The sequence below is a fragment of the Talpa europaea genome (assembly GCF_964194135.1).
Source record: "Talpa europaea genome assembly, chromosome: 10".
Lineage (NCBI taxonomy): Eukaryota > Metazoa > Chordata > Mammalia > Eulipotyphla > Talpidae > Talpa > Talpa europaea.
In genome coordinates, this window is record NC_140077.1 from 9,478,381 (window position 1) to 9,496,858 (window position 18,478).

The window sequence follows — 18,478 nt, forward strand, 5'->3', positions numbered from 1 at the left end:
TCAGAGACACGCAGATATTTTTACTACATGCTTCTTCCACTCCTTTTGAATTGTTTCCATATTAGGGAGTGTTCCCAATTTTCCTTTCGGCACCATCCAAGGGGCTACTATGAAAGGCAAATGTCAACTGGTTATATTGAGTGAACATCTGACTTTGGAGGGAAAAAATTGCCAGAATAAGCATTTGAAAAAGCAATAAAGGTAGGGCCTCAGTGTTTAAAAGTTAATATTAATTAAGCTGTTTAAATCTCAGAATAACTTCTTACCCAAGATATTGAAAATAATCTATAAAACATATTCAATCCATTAGGTATATAAAACAGAAGTTAATCACATGTGTGGATTCTTCCACATTTATTGGGTATCTGCTCTGTGCAAAGCACTCAGTGTGGATTCAAAAGGCAAAGATAAATTAATGAAAATTCTTGTCCTCATGTAGTCACAATTATACCTCTGCTGGATAATACTGTAACACACATGCAGAAAAGAGTTCTGTGGGGATGGGGGTGTGCTCCATTCATCTGGTGATACCAGAAGACATCTAGCAGAGGAGGGAACACTTGCGCAAAATCTGAAGGGAATGAAAATTCCTGTCCGATGACCTCTGCACTTGCACACGTGATGAGAAGGAAAAGTAGAGGCTTTCATTGGGGAAGGGAAGGAAGTTTAAACATCCTGACACTTAGAAAACTGCTCTCTCCATCAATGAGAGAAATGGCTCTTGGCTGCGCATCTAAACCCAAGCAATTCAGTCTTTATGTATTCTGAAATGGGTATTGCAGCATTTATGCGCAAGCACTGAGTTCAGGTAGCCCTGGGTTCCATCTGTTTGGAAACTGATGTTGCATTTATTATCTTGGTTATTTGCTTAGCTGTACAGCCTCTGCTTCCTTGGCTGTAAAACAATCATCAATATTCCCATCTTTTAGGACAATGGTGAAGATGTGAGATGATTCATACAAAGCACCTACCATGAGAGGCTGGGGTTAGAATTCTGAATTTGGACTCTCTAACACCAATACACATACAAGTCATGTGTTTACCAAACAGGAAATGTACAGAACTCCTTAGAATCACTGCCCACTTTCACTGATGTCCTCAAAAAAATTAAGCAAAATGCAACCAAACTGTCATTGAAGAAAAAACCAACATCTCTGGGTCTGAAATGTTTTGTCATTTCATAACAACTCCTTGGGGAGGAGAAGTATAAGTGTTGCAAATCCAAGAGCTATGTCCTAGGCTCCATGGCGCCCACACCATGGCTATGATATCCTGTTTGGTTGGTGCTCATTTTTCACCTTCAAAAATAATGAGATATAGTCAAACTGAGTGTATTAAATGATGGCAAGATTATACTTATTTGGACATCATAATTTAGAGTTGACAGAAGCACCAAGAATATGTCCTTAACAATATGATTTATAAAATATTTTATTTAAGAAAAAGGACAATCACTCAAAGCAAACCCATCCAGTTAAGAAATGTTATTTGAATACACGCTATGCATCAGGCACTGTTCTAGGCACTGGGAAGACAGCAGTGAAAAAGAGACAAAAATCCTTGCCCTTATGACGGAAGTTCATATTCTAGTCTGAAGGATAGATAGCAAATATAACTAAATTGGTAAGTAAAATGTATAGGTAAGTGCTAGGAAGTAAACAAAGCAGAAAAGAGAGAAAGGAAGTGTCAGGGACTCGCCCCAGGCAGTAGTCATGCTGTGGTAAGTAGAGTTTCCATATCCTGCTTCTATTTCAAAGCAGAAACAGCAAGTTTTGCTGAGGGATTGCCCATGTAAGGGACAGACAATTCATTCAACCATTAGGATATTGTTGGAGTCAACACAGATTCACCTCAACTTCATGTACAGAATTGCTAGAAAATACTTTGATCACTTAACTCACAAAGCAACATAAATTCCATAGATGTCATATGCTAAAAATATAGGGATTTTAAGTAAGGAAAGCTTTAAAGGAAACAAATATCTGGTGATCAAGCTGATTGGCAGGGCAATTACAAAAGATTCTAAGCAGAGTGACCTTGCTTGATTTGATTCAGGAATGAGTCTTTGAAAACTAAAGACAAACACTAGGTAATCAAGGTTAACACACTCAGACATTATATAATCAACAACTTGAAGTGACACTACTATTTCATGTGGTCTCATGTCAGAAGTCTCTAACTTATGGTCATTAATTCACAAAAAAGGAAAACATACTGATTAAATCAGTCAGGCTCTTTTAAATTTAGTAAAAGTAGAAACAAGGCTATAATATTTCTAATATTATAAAAATATCTAGATATAAAAGATATAAAAATATCTATAATATTTTAAACTTATTTCTTCCTCAGATATATGTGATGCTATTTGAAAATTAGTATTAAATACATAATTAAAAACTACATAGGGAACAGTTGAAATTTATATAGAGACAGGGGAAGGAAGGAAGTCCTGATATTTTATAGCCATTTGTCGTTCACAAATTCGCTTTCATTTTGTCTATCAGGTTCAATGGCATACCAGAGAAATCCAGCAGATGGCACTCAGATGGTACTGAATAAAAGGATTGCTGAAACTTTGTATTTCGGGCCAGAAAATCCAAATAAATCAGAGTCAGAAGCAAATGCATTTCAAAATTTTCTATTACCATGGAGAAATAATGCTTTTAAGCTACTCTAATGTGCATTCATAGCTTGCAAGCAACTTACAATTTTCACTTCCTATTCTAGCAGCTGGTGGAAAGTAAGCATGCATAACCATTACCTGCCAATCAGCAGTCTGATAATAGAAAGCTGTCAGTGACCACCGCCAAGAGAGCCACGGACTTTTTCCATGATGGAAGATGGGATCATTATTTTTCTTCACTTTCTTTGCAATGCTTTTATTGGTTGATCTACATAGGCTGAAACAATTAACAAACATTACTACGATTTTTCAGCCAACTAAACAGAGGCTTAAGAGTAAGAAAGGGGAGAACAGAGTAATTCACCAAGAAAGAGAATCAACAATAAATGGATCCAGTTTCTTTAAGTAGAGAATAATTTATACTTGAATCCTCATTGAATATGGGTTAAATGAACAAGTTAATTCAAGCCGTATTTCAACACACATTTATTGAATACTTTTTATATGTTGATGCAAAAAGAATAATGCATCAGACACATCGCTCCTCTCATGGAACTAGGTTTTAGTGGTGATAAACAGAAAAGGCAAAGAAACAAGAAAGATATCAGGAATAAGGAGTCTGAAGATTAAACTAGAATGCGTGACAATGTGACAACTGTAAATTGACTGTAAGAAGGCTCCCCAGAGGAGGTGATCTTTCAGCTGATACCTGAAGGACACCAGCAGGCAGCCATGCAGAGCTTAGGAAGAGGAGCATCCCAGGGAGAGGGAAAGCAGCTGGAGAAATGAGACCGGAGCCAGTCAGACCTATTTGGAGACAGGGTGGCTGGAGGGTAGGATAATGGTAGTTTTGGGAGGTAGACTGGAGTCAGGATGGCAGGACAGATGGCTGGATGAAAGGATAAGGTGGGGGGGCCTCCCTGGTAGCAAATGGGCTATGAAGTTATCAGCAGTGGCTATGAAGTTATCAGCAGCCACTGCAGCATGAGTTTGATCTCTGGCCAGGGAGCTACCCACATGGTGCAGCAGACCTCTCCTGACTCGCCCGCTGTTCCCCTCAGCAGTGTATTTCAGTGAGTTTGCCTGTTCTGTTCCCCACTCTGTCTCACCACCAAGCCCTCCCCCCCAACCTCTGGCCTACACCCCAGTTCTTGTATGCATAAATAAATAAAAATCTTTAAAAAAAAAAAGAAAGTATGAGTGGCAGGAAGAACAGAGAGAGGAAAGAAAGAAATGAGCAAGAGTGTTAATTTCAGATTAACTAGAGATTATTCTATATGTTGATGCATCTGGAAATGTTCCATTAGTCCATAGTCCTGCCTTAGCAAGTACTGAAGAATGAACATAACTTTTATTATTTGATATTTTAAGAAGATGCCATCCTTCAGGTTATCATCTCACATGTCAATGACCACAGGGCAGTAATGAAAAAAATACATCTGTATAAAGCATAGCAAAGTGGGATGAACAGGAATTAATTTCAAGAGATACCCAGAAGGTGAATATTCAACGGTACTTGATTTGAGTCTATTTTGTGCTGATTTGCCCCTTTTCCACTCAAGGAGTATATAAAAGATACTCTTAGCTAATTAAAGATTCACATTCACTGATTCTAATTAATCAGTGTTTTCTGGTACCAAAAGGGTGATTTCAATTATTCCCAAATTTCTCCTATTTTCTAATATTTACCTGTTGTGAAAGATTTTATTATAAGCAAATTTTCAAAAGAAATATATCTTTAAGGTTGATATAACTGAGGCCCAAGCAACAGAATTGTAAATAAAGAGGCCGACTGCCCTCTGTGACCTCACAGGAATCAGAATGTTGATCAAAAGCTCAGCATCTCTTGCAAAAACTAGGGCAAATGCTTGATCTCCAACCATAAACTCAATAAAGAACTTTGATTTTATTGGATAAAAATATGTTCATAAATATAACCTTGCTATTTTATAAACTCTAATTGCCCCCAGATTTTAGAGCTGACATCATACTCCCTCTATGACATCCCCAAGTCACCCATTCCCAATCAGGGGTTGCTTTGTCCACAGTTCCAACCCCCAAATTGTCAACATCTACACCATTAAATGGTGGCTTGAATTTGCAAATACTTTCAGCAATCACAAAGTCATATCCAGAAGAATTCATTAGTAATTGTATTTGCATCTATTAACAGTAGATTAAGAAGATTTTATTTTAACAAGATTTTATTTACCAACTAATTAGAATGACAATTTATTACAAGTATGAAATAATTAATTCAGAATAGCTGAGGAGCCTAAGCTCCTCTGGTTGTAAGTAAAAACTGAAATCATTTTCTCCCACTCTGTGAGCCTCATTTTGCACAGCTTCTTATATCAGTCATTGTTACTAATTTCACATTTTTACTTACTCTTTATTTTCCCAGACACTAGAATTCTGGAGCTGTCAATTTCATAAAGGCCTTTTAAAGACAACTTTTCTGTGTATCAAAAGCAGTTGTTTAAATAAGCATTCGGTTCTGACAGCTTTGCTCTTGACATTTTTCATAGCAGCTAAGGGAGCATTTTACCATCCATCATGGCTTTGTCATTCTCTCTTTTTTTCCCTCCAATCAAAGTAAATATGTTCTTACACCAAGCATTAACTTGCACGTTTTCTCTGATGTTTGTGAAATGTGACCCTCAGTATACTGAATAACAGCAAACAAATGAAATCCTGATTCTTCCTAAAAATCATGGAGAATGTATTACATTCTTTCCTTCCTATCTGATCAATGCTGTCACAATATTATTTTATGTCAAATGTCAGTAAAATAAATAAGAAAATAAACCTTCTTCACTGGTATGATGACTTGATCATTAGTAGATTAAGCAAAAACTTAAGAGTAATGTAATATTTGGAAAGCCCAAATGCAACGATACACTCCTACCTCCACATTTTTCAAAGATAACTATATTCTTCCCATGCTTCCATTTAAAAAAAAAAATCTGTTGTCTTAAGATAAAAGGGACACAAAACTCCAAGACTTAATCCCTGCTTCAGGCTAATGACAAAAAATTTATATATATATATATATATATATATATATATATATTTCATTTTTACTTCACATTCTGAAAATAGTCCCTTGACAGAAAATGTTCTGAACTAGACTCTGAAAGGCAAATAAATGTATTTGCTTCACTTAAGTTTGCAGGATGACAAACGAGAGAAAAGCAGTCAAAAAGAAACATAAAAGTTGACCTAAAATAGATAGGCTTCGAATGTTTTAAAACACTTCCTAGTGCACTGAACAACTTCTAATTTTTTGCTATGCTATTTTTATTTTTTAAAGAAGTAACAAAAATTTTACAAATTTTGAATGATAGAACACCTTGCCCTCCTACACTTCTGATTAAAAATTGCATCATAGGGGCCTCCCCGGTGGTGCAGCGGTTTAGCGCTGGGTTGCGAAGCTGCCCGTAGCCTCTGCAGTGCCAGTTCGATCCCTGGCTGCTCCCCAGCCACCGGAAGAGGGTCCCACATGGCGCGCAGATCTCTCCTGCCGCCCGCTGTTCCCCTCAGCAGTGTACTTCGGTCCTTCTGCCTGCTCTGCTCCCCGCTCTGGCTCTGGTGAATTCTCTCACCCGCGCTTCTGACTATACCCAGTGCTTGTATAATTAAATAAATAAATCTTAAAAAAAAATTGCATCATATTAATTTCTAATCATGTCACTGAACGTCTGCTTTCTGAAATGTAGATAAATGCAGATAATACACAGTAATGTATGATTGATTGGTATGAAACAGAAAGAGACTGTCCTCAGCCTAAGCTTAGCACAAGCCCTGTCCAACACATGCTGCCTGTCCATCTGCAGCCGGCCAGCTGAATTACTGACTGCCCTTCTGGTAAGAGACTCGACAGATTTTTCACAGCTTAATTTCTATTCTACAATAAATTACCAATTCCCGTTGACTAAGTCTTAAGACATTTCTAGATTTCAATTCAATACAAAACAATGACTTCAACCTTATCTTGGGCTTCAAGAAATCTCATCATGATTTTTCAAACTTCAAGGGAAAAAAAAAGACAAAGCACTTCAATTTCTGTTTCCTTTATAGAAGAAAACACTACTACTGACAAAACAATGACTAGCATAGGCGTCTTCCTGACTAGGCCTACCTTACAGTGTCTCCTTTTCTTTGCTTTTCCTTCTCATCTCAGTAACTAGGCCTGCGAAGGAGGAGAGAATTGATAGCCCAACAGTCACACTGCACTTTCTCTAGCTTTATTGCGCTTTCTCCCCTAGTCAAACAGTCCTGTTAAGCAGCAGGAAAAAACATGCAGCCAACAAGCTTAACATCCCAATCTTTCCCTAACAGAGAGCTGAGAATGCAAAAATTGCTTCTGAAGGAACTTCTGTCCGGTAAGGACAATGGGGCCTGGCCAGGAAGCTCAGGGCAGTGTCAGCAATATTGTGGGTTAGTCTGAGCTGTGGTTATATATAGGTACAGGGAAAATTTAGTGATGGTTCATGAATGAGCCTTCATTTAAAAATTGCCTTTCTAAAATAAATAAATAAATAAATAAATAATAAAATAAAAATTGCCTTTCTGTATAACCAAAGTCTTACTTTTAGAGTAACTGAGGTCAGTCTGAAGCACATTTCTACCCAGATAGTTCCAGTTATTTTTCCTACTGAAATTTTTATGTATTATTTATTCTTAAAAAAAACTAAAAGTAGACTGAATCCACCACTGGCACTCTTTGTTGACAGGTTCACACACTGATTTCTATTGATTGTTTTATTTCCTTTGTTTGGTGAACTTGTGCTTTTGATTACATGGGTTCTAACAGTTCCTTATTTTGATTGGTATCATATGGGTAGTGCCTGTATTATTTTATCATGCAGTGCTAAAATAATCATTCATTAACTGCTTGAAAACTAGTTTAAATCTTAAAATATGCATTTTGAAATAAAGAAACTACTGAACCTTATGTTTTTTTCCAATTCAATTCCCATGAATCCTGATTCCATTACTGAATAGTTTATCCAGATACTCTACATGACCTACACACGAAAAGACAGTTGTATCAGTAAGAATTTATCCTGCATATATGCCATTGTGTGCTATTTATGCAATTAAGTGGCAGACCTCCAGATCACATTAATATTTTACCTACAAAACAAATAATAAACAAAAATTACTGGTAAGTGAAAAAGGCTTTATGTGTAAACTTAATCTGCATATTAATGATACGATACACTGTAATAGTCAAAAAAACTTAGAACTTAGCATGTGAGTAGATAAATGGAGTAAAATAAGGCAGAACTGAAGTTGTGACTAATCCCAATAACTATTTCCCACTTTGTATTTGCATATAAAATAGATTACAATTCCCTGGTACCATTAATTTCTTCCTTCTTAAGCAAAAATAATTTACTATTATATATTTAAATAATCAAAATAGAAATCTCTTCTGAAAATGCAAATTATTTAAACAGATGGAACTGCTACACATCTCAAAGGAGATATTTAACTTTGCTAATTTTTTAAAAATAAGGGTATAAAACAACACATACAAAAAAAGCTATGCAAAACCAGACTTGCTCTGAAAATAGACCTAAACACTCTTCCTTAACATTCACAGATACATTTGTAAACATCTCATATTTGATGTTAAACTAATTCAACTGCAACCACAAAAGAAAACATGATTTTAACATTTGCATTCAGTACTTTAAAATACTTCCCTAAATAGTTCTTGTTCTCCTCTCCCACCTGCCACGACCTAGGGCCTCGATGAACAGTTTTAATACACTTTTTAAGAAACTAGTGAAAATACAATCTTTCCTCCTAATCAGGATTGCAAACAGCAGAAAGGTACACAATGTTGGAAATTCAGTGGCAGTGCCAAGTTTGATCCAAACATAAACCCACACTTGCAATGTTTCAGGCCACCAGTGGCAATGAATACTGATGGCTGTGAGAAGATTATGTGCTCTCCAAGTGGAAGACTTATTTCATTCTAACCAACACTGGCATTAAGAAAACTGGCAGGCACCAACTGCTGCAAATGGCTAAAGGTATCCCAGACTTAAGTCTAGAGACACACCCAGAGAAAGTGAAAAAAACTGGCTTTTGCAAAAGGAAGGCCTCAAAGGACCCCCGTCAACAAATACCTTGTAGTTAGAAAAAGAGTGAAATGAAAGTAAGCATCTTTGTTGGTAAAAATGGCACTGAAAAAATGGGGTCAATCATCTAAGCATTTCTTTCTACATGTGTTTGGCTGAAACCAAGGTAAGCTGAAACAAAGAATGAACAACATCAGAAAGCATAGATCAACTTAAGGGTCAGGGGGCTGAAGGAACCGGAGAACACACTATCTATTCCTTTCTATTCCTTTTGAAAGAAAATCGAAGAACCTTAAAGTAACATGGAAGAACCTTAAAGTAACAGCAAGCAGCAAGAAAAAAAATATATTATCTTTTAGTGCGAATAAACCAGTTCTAGGTATCAACGACTTTAAACATTCTGGACCTCACATTTTCCACAAGAATCTGTTGCAATGGATATCACAAAGATTTGATTCCAAGATGTTCTGATCAGATCTCGGCTAATGAATCAATTCTCTGCAAATTATTTGTTTTACTGAAGATCTTTGTGTGCCAATGTCTGAAAAGAAGATGTACAGTAATTATTCATGAGGAAAATAAAATTCTTGATAAAGAAATTACATAAAATGTATATAAATTTAGTGTGATAACTGGTTATTTAGAAATCTTATTTTTGAAAGTTTTTAAAATATAAATCCTAATATAACCTATTGAAACACATATATGTATACATACATACATATATATAATTGGAATTTGCAAAAACAAAAATCTTGGTTGGCTAAGGAACAAAAATATTTACAGAATAAAAGTATGAAAAAATGTATTACACTGAAATTATATTTTAACATACCTTAAAGCTAGCTACATAAGTCTTCAATTAAAATAGAGCAAGGCTAGTACTGTGTTCATTTTATAAACAACCAAATTAAGAGGTTAAAAGTAATTTAAAGAGCTCCCACAGAATATGGAAGTAAATTTCCAATAATTTAATCCATAGTTCTTGAGATCATAAAAATCTGTAATAACAAAGTTTTAGGATAAAACTAATAAAAGTATAATTTATACCTATCAAAAACAAAAAGCTTTTAAACATTACGATAGTTAAAATCCTTCAAGGCCAATCCATTAATAACTGTTTCAGTCAAGGGAAGGTTGTAAAGTCAGTTTTTGAATGTTGTTTTTTTTAGCTATGTTTGAAATTATTTTTGAATATGACTTGCTTGATGCAGCACCTAACTCTTCAGGAACTCAAAAACACTTTGCGGATTTATATCTTGTTTTAGTTTTGTTCACTGTACCTGCTTTGCTTTTTGTGCAAATCCCTGTGAAGGGCAAAATACTTGCTCAATGATATATTTACAGTAAAACTAGCCATTCTTACCAGTCTGTAAAATAATGTTGAACAGAAAGGAAAGAATCAATATGCTTACCAACTCCAAAAACTCTATTTCTGTTTGGAGAGCTTCATAAACACTTTGCATGTCATCTTCCTTGTAAAGTTCTAATTCTTTTTTCAGTCTATTTCAAAGGAAATATTAACCCCATTAATTAGTCAGCAATAAATGTTTATAATTTAAATTTTTTATTACATGGATAGAGGCAGGTTTGCAACTTCTATCATCAGAATTTCAAGTAAACACTAAAGAATTTGTAATATATTTTGATTCCTCTTTGAATCAATTTTTTAATGTGTCAAACTAATAGAACTACATATTTAAAAGGGGGAATTTTATTATAAATTTATACTTCAACAAGTCCTTTGTAATCCAGGTTCCTATAGGGTAATGCCAACCACCTAAATAAAAACATTTTTCAATTAGAAGATTCTAATCTTCAATTAGAAGATTGAATACCTATAAGCTATACTTACAAAAAACTCAGAAACAGAGGATATTATAAATTTGAAGTTATATGTAGGAGAACCATTGCTGGCATGGAGAAAGTTTTCAAAGAACTGTACTATCAATAAAAGAGAAAAGACACTTTCAGAGATCAGATAACCTCAATACTATTTAAGTTAACTCAGCATATAAAAAATAAGAAAACAGTCAATCTATTTTCTAACTCGACAATAACACTGATTAACTAAACCTGATAAAGAAACTGCATGCACACACATCAATCTACAAATACTGGTACTGTATTCCTAAGTAAAATACTACCAAAAAGAATCCCATATCAGCTTAAGTAAATAATATATTACAGCCAATTAGGATCTACTCTAGGAATTAATGTATAGTTCAATATTAGAAATTCATTAATGTAAATTGAGCATATTAATATTTCCAAGGAGAAAAAAATATGATTATCTCCAGAGGTGCTGAACGGAGCTTTGAAATATTCAAAACTTACTCCTTCATAAAAATCAAAATAATAGATATACCTCTTCCCTTATAAAATACAAACGTCCATCTTTAGGTAAGCATTTTGCTATTGAGGTAACTCTAGAGTTAATTCCCTTAAGATCAAAAACAAGACTGTCTGCCATCTCTATTACTACTTAATATACCAATGTAGGAAATAGTCATTGGAACAGGAATTTGAAGTAAGAAATAAAGCTACTTCACTGTTCAAGTTGTTCAAGTGATTTGACAATATACCTGGAAAATCTGCATATCTATAATAAAATCAACCCAAACAATACAATAATTTAATAGGGTAACAAGATACAAAATTAGCAAACAAAAAACACTGTTATTTAATTATCCCCAAATTAAATAAATGAAATTTGATCCTCATAAACATATTAACACTCCTACCCCTGGTTTTGATAAAACTGATTGTAAAGTTCATATTAAAAAACAATAAACATTATAGGACGGTCCTTGAATAGTTTTTCTTTTTTGGGAAAATCCCTGAAAGAAGAAAATCCAAAGAAGAGTGGCTAGTCTTACCAGATAGTAAATCATACGATTAATCCTTCATAACTCAAACAGTGTAATGAGGTTCTGTAAGATCTTTCAAGACTATCAAAAAGAGATGGCGATCCCTTTTACTTTGCTTACAATAAGAATGAGAGCCTAGTGAAACGAAGGAGGGCATTTAGAGAGAATTTTAGGAAGTATTTCTCTATTCAGCACATAATCAAGCTATAGAATTTAGATTTGTACTTAAATAACATTTTTGCTAGCTTTGAAAGAGGCTAGAGGATAATGGTATGAATATTAATCTACTTGCTGTTACCCAAAACTACATACTGGTAAGCAGAGCTCATGTTTCAGTGCATAGACTGATTGCCTACAGGAGTTAAGAAGGACTGCCTTCCCCTACTGTTTGATAACTAAGGGCAGTTTGCTTTGGTCGTTGTTACCTGTCCCTGATTCACCAAATCACAAGAAAGATGGGCCGGGCCTCCCCGGTGGCGCAGCGGTTGAGCGCTGGGTTGCGAAGCTGCCGGCGACCTCTGTGGCGCCGGTTCGATCCCCAGCTGCTCCCCGGCCACCAGAGGAGGGTCCCACATGGCGCGCAGACCTCTCCTGCCGCCCGCTGCTCCCCTCAGCAGTGTACTTCGGTCCTTCTGCCTGCTCTGCTCCCCGCTCTGGCTCTGGTGAATTCTCTCACCCTCCCGCGCTTCTGACTGTACCCAGTGCTTGTATAAACAAAACAAACAAACAAACAAATAAATAAATAAAAACATGCCTCTATAAATTAAAAAAAAAAAAAAAAGAAAGATGGGCCAACATTGCCAGTTAGTTTAGCAAAACTTATTCCCGTGCGTTTGTATGATTTTCTGCAGCATTCCAATTTTTTCCCATTACTTCTTTGTGCCACAGAAAAGCCTTAACTGAAATAACACTCTTTTAAACTATATAAGTATACAACATAGAAAGAACAAAAAATTTCACCTGAAGTTCTAGTGAGTGCAAAAAATAAAATACTACTATAATTTAGGTATATTTCATTGCAATCTTTTGTCTCCATATCATAGATTATTCAATTTTGCCTCCTAGTATTTTCTTTGCTAGTGCTATTCCACACAGTTCTGTCAGTTAACCACAGCTGGACAGCTGCCAATTAATATCAATTAAGATGAATACATGATTATACCACAACTTAATCATTTATGGTACAGCCTTTGTTCCTACTTTCTTCTAGCACAAATAATCTCATTATGAACACCTTTGTGCATAATTTCTTCTCTACTTAGAATTACTTTCCCTGGGATAATGCTCCTAAGTGGAAATGGCACAAACATTTTTTTAAGAAGCTTACTATAAATTTATATATTACTAAATGTCATTCCAAATAGATGCACCGTTTACTGCCACCAGCAATGTAGGAACCATCTCTGCACTACAAACTTGCCAATTTCTATTATGGTTATTAAGAATGTCTCTCAAATTTTGTTTAAAAATTGATATTCAGTGGTTTTAATTTGCATTTCAGCAGCAAGTAATATAGGTGAACGATCTTGTTTATTCATCCCGGTGTCCCTAGCGGCTAAGTACATGGCACAAGGCAGGCTTTTACTGTATGTTGGTTGGACAAATACATGAATAAAAAATTATTGATTTGAATGTTTTCTTACTGATTTTTAATTAGTTGATTATTTAATAAACTAGTCCTTTATTTGTCTTAATTACTGCAAATTTCTCTCATTTGTCACTTCATGTTGATGACATTTTGATGCATGGAATTTTAAATCTTACATGTTAATCATCCTTTTTGATTTCCTTAATCACACAAGAGGTTTGAGAAGTAGTCCTTTCCATTTTCTAGTTCTCTCATACATTTCTTAATATTATTTCTAAGTTTTAATTCATATGAAAATTATTTTAGTGCCATCTAAATACAAAAATAGTATTTTTTAAAGACATATAGGTCACCCTCTTTCCTATACTGCTTATTTATAAGTGGGTTTGAAAGTTTAATGTGTGAAAATAGAATTATCAGTTTTCTAATTATGCTTTCTTCAGCCTAGAGCACCCACAGACAGACAGGCAGGAACCTTTACAGATTAAGTAAAGGCTGAACCAGAGACACGTGCTGAGAAGAAGGAAGACTAGAGAGGGGTCACATCAGCATTTTTGTTACTCCAAATATGGGGTTGGTTTAGTTATATTAACTTCTACCACATATTTACTATCAACTTACCATCTCCAAAGCAAAAGGGGCTGTTTATAAAGGTAAATATGTAAAATGGAAAAAAAACCCTGTATGATGATAGCAAAGATACCAATGAATTTTGGAAATCATTAATATTATATATGGCTTGCACAATAAATAAAATTATTTCAAAGTTCAGGACACAAATAGGCACGTTTACATCAGCATAGAACTTTTATGATAATCAATTGATACCACCATCAAAATTTCCCCTGTATTTACTTAGAAGCTTTAATAACTATAGTACGTGCCAAGAATTCACAAAACAGGGGATTTCTATTAGCTCAAAGGCTACACAATCGATGCTGCAGAGACACTTCTGTTAGTGAATAAATGATGAAGTTTTACCAGAAAAGATGCAGAGTCAACAGAAATACTCAAAAAATGCATAACTAAGAACAACCCTGGAATTAAATGGGGATTTTCATATTTTATAAATGTTAAAAAAGGAGAGATACTATGGATCGGGCACAAATGTATAATTAATTTCTAGTATTCTCCAGAAACTCTAAAACTGAGATCTTGTTACACTGGCCCACTTTAGTTCATTTTGTTGATTACACAGAGAACTGCAAAGAGAATGTGGATTATTTTCTCAATACAGTCTCGATAATGCCTATTATTTTACTAGATGATGTTTATTCTAAATAATGTTTCAGAAACACTCCCACAAGTATTTAAGACACGTTTATAAAAATGCTTTTTACTATGAATATTTAGAAACTCTTGTACATTGGTGAATGGGAGAAAGCTTACATAAATATGGGATTTCCACACATTAGCATTTAAGAGAATGGAGTTAATCAGTACAAACTAACATGGGGAATGTCTAATATTTTGCTAAGTAATAAAGCAAATTACAGACCAGTATGTATTATCCTATGATTATAATTTTCATCAAACACACACATACACACATACACAGATAAATAAACTCTAAATAAATAAGTAAACATGTCAAATTTCTAAGAATGTCACACAGAGAGTTTCTGGAGTGGGGTGATAAAGGGAGAATTTGATGTTCTACATTTTCATAGTACTTAAATTTTTTTTAAATCACCATAGCATACTCTCATAATTCAAAAATATCTGCATATTTGGTAAAATGAAAATATACATGTATAAATATATACATTTGTGTATCTTTTAGAGAGGTTAGAAATATTTTAATACCATCTTATTTATAACTTCTTATAAATCTAAGGGCCATCAATGTGACCTCTGTGACCAACTAACTGAATGACTTTTTCAAGTAAGAGGCAACAGCACTGATTTACTTCATATAAATACATTTAGTCTCTCAGTAAGAGATGTGTATTAACTTCTGTGCAGTTTCTATTGCAAATATGCTCTGCACAAAACCACGCTATCTTCAAAAGTTCAAAGGAAACCCCCGTGTTGTTGACTATGCAGCTTCATTTCTGAAACAAACCTCCTGTTGTAGTAAATACATATTGGTTATAAAAAATTTAAAGCATTCTAGAAGGAAGGTGTGTGGGTAATGGAAATGCCTGAAAGATTTCAAGATGTCTATTGTTACGACTTAGAATAAATAAAAAGTCATGCTCAACAACTGTATTTCGGTGACCCTGTTGTTGGATAATAAAAAATAATATGTGCTGAGTTTGAAGGGGACTGATAAGACACACGTTTCTTTTCTGTCTGAATTCTTCCCGATTGAGGAATTAGAAGGCAGAGGGAGGTCAAGATGTTACACTTACTACTGTTGTAGCAGATGATAGGGAATGTGATTTATATTGGTAGGCCAGGAGATTACTAATACTGGCCCCCAGAATTAGACTAATTTAACTCATACCATTATAGGTAGAAGGGCATACCATAAGCTTTCTCTCATGGAGTCAAATCTCTGTAAAAATTCAGGAATGGGGGAGCATTATGGAACACTTGCTATCTGAGGCAGGTCAACTTCCAAAGCGATCGGCAAGAGGAAAGGGGTAGACTCCAGCAACCCGTCCACACTCGCCAATCATACTGAGGATGAAATGGGGGTGCAGAGGGAAAGTGAGAGCTTTTTCTATATAGAAGAAAAATTTGGATTGGAAATTAAGAATTCTACCAGGTTATCTAAATGGCATTGAAAATGTGAAGAACTTTTGTCTTCTTTGTAGTAAAAATAAAATTGTATGTAGACTCAATCACTGGGTCAAAGGTTTATTGAACTTATGTGCCCATGACTGTGCTCAATGTAGAGGTTGATTTTTTAAAAAATCAAGAAGTAGAGAGAGATGATCAAGAGTCTGGTGGGATAAACTGATAGACATAACTACCACAGGATATGATGAATGATACAGCAGAATCACAAACATATTCTATGCGAATACAGAGAAAGGAACCATAGAGGAAATAATTTCTTAAATCTACTTTTTCCTCCACTTATTTATTCAACACCTACTATATGCCAAGCTCTGCAACAAAGTATTAAACCATGAGTATACAATGGCAGACAAAGAAGACAAGCTCCCTCCTCTCATTGAGCATTCCTCTTTCTGTTGAGGCAGAAATGGACCAAAAAGTACATAAGTACATAATTACAAACTTTTTTTTTTTTAGAGGCATGTTATTTATTTATTTATTTTGTTTTGTTTGTTTGTTTGTTTATACATGCACTGGGTACAGTCAGAAGCGCGGGAGGGTGAGAGAATTCACCAGAGCCAGAGCGGGGAGCAGAGCAGGCAGAAGGACCAAAGTACACTGCTGAGGGGAGCAGCGGGCGGCAGGAGAGGTCTGCGCGCCACGTGGGACCCTCCTCTGGTGGCCGGGGAGCAGCTGGGGATCGAACCAGCGCCGAAGAGGCCACAAACTGGAATATGTGCTGTAAAGGAAATATGCAGGAGACAGTTGCAGACCATACTGTGATGTCATAGAGGCCTTATTAAGAACTTTAAGTTTTATTGTGTTCATCATGAAGTTTTTGAATGATTTTAATAAGGGGATAGAATGATACAATTTATAATGGATGTGAGGGTGCAAAGTGGATGAGGAAAAAGAAGAAAAGAGATTATATGGTTATCCAGGTGAGAGAGGCCAGTGGTTAGAAGTGGGGTATTTGCAATGTAGATGAAGCGGGGGAGGATTCAAGAAAGATTTTGGAGGTTAAAGCCACAAAACTTGATGATAAACTGTGGGAGGCTGAGAATTATGAGATTTGAGAACATGTCAAAAATGCCTCAAATTTTAAATTTGAGCAACATCCTGATAAAAATGAAATGTGAATTGGACCTTGAGGAATAAGCTGAATTTTAGCTGAGAGAAAGAGAGAAGGATACAGATGTATGAAGACCTGTGGCATATGGAATTTTACAAACAGCACTCAGAGGCACTAGGGTATGTGATAGAACTGCGGAGGAAAATGGACAGGCACGGATGAAGTAGGCTTTTGACTTTCTGATAAGATATTTTTGGTTTTCTTTGTTAAGCTGGGCAGCATCCCTTCAGATCTATTTCTGTGTTGATATTAAACTGTTAGGAATTCAGCACTGGTATTTAGGAAAGAGGGATTAGGCACAAAGATTTGAAAATTATCTGTAGACCATGATGAAATCCCATGGAGAGCACAAAAGAAGAAGACAATCAATGATTAGCTTTAGGGAGCCTTTGCATTGAGAGAGCCCCCAGAAGAAAAACTGAAAAAGAATTTTAAAAAGTTTGATATCCTCAGGGAGAGTATGAAATAGAAGTTAATGCTAAGTGAGACCAAAACTATAATTATACATAATATCTCTATAGATATACTCAATAGATGCACTGTGCCAATCACTGTTCTAAGGATTTTATATATTATAAAGTCATTTATTTTGTAGTATAATCTTGCAGAGTAGTCACTAGATTAAGCTTTTGTAGATGCAGAGACTGAGGCAAGTGGAATCACTTGCCCAAGGTCACTAATTTAGCAAATAGCAGAGCTAGGGCTCAAAGGGGTTTATAATCTTAAAACTCTGTGCTTACTGCTTCTCATGGCCCTGAGCTTTATCACTGCATCCTCCCTAGATTGTCTGAAAAAACTAGCTCAGTGTAGTTATATAGCCTCTGAGAGGCTTCTTATGAATTAACCCAACTTCTGGTTTAAGTGTGAATCATAGCTGCCTTAACATGTGTGAACTGATGATCCCATACTCTTTAAAACAGAAACTGTAAATAAACAAACATCTTGGTATTTATAAATAGGGGAAGATTACCTACAGCAGAGACCACCAGACCAGTGTGAATGTAGGTACTGGTTCTCTACGTTAATGATGGATCAAGATTGAGTATAACAACCAAACATGGTAGATTAACTAAAACAAATCATTATAAAATAATTCAATAATAGAATAAAATATGTGGTTTTTTTGTAATTACAAAAAGAAGAAACAATAAGCTCATTGAGATAAACTAGTATTAGTTTTTTATAATTGCTTCTTACTGGTTAAAGTTAATGAAAGAAGTACAATTATAATGACCTTAAAATAAAACTGGCTCTCAACCAAAGACAATTTTGCCCACCCCTCTCCACCCAGGGGACATCTGGAAGTGTCTGGAGACATTTTTGGTTGGCAAAACTCTGGGACAGGGCTGCTACTGGCATCTAGTGGGCAGAGATCACTGCAAAACACCTGGATGAAGATGACAATTCTATTCCAAAACGTAGGGACAAAACCAACTTGATCTT

At 35.3% G+C, this 18,478-nt stretch overlaps 1 protein-coding gene across 1 annotated transcript in view; it reads right to left on the minus strand.

Moving 5' to 3' along the window:
* Positions 1–9,762: 9,762 nt before the first annotated feature.
* The window catches only part of CCDC172 (coiled-coil domain containing 172), a gene marked incomplete at both ends in the record, with an annotated part of 40,321 nt that continues 31,605 nt past the window's right edge, over positions 9,763–18,478 (minus strand). Inside the window, 2 exons of the mRNA XM_084244546.1 lie at positions 9,763–9,768; positions 10,134–10,221. Coding sequence (XP_084100672.1) covers positions 9,763–9,768; positions 10,134–10,221 — 94 coding nt within the window. The remainder of the gene's footprint in view (positions 9,769–10,133; positions 10,222–18,478) is intronic.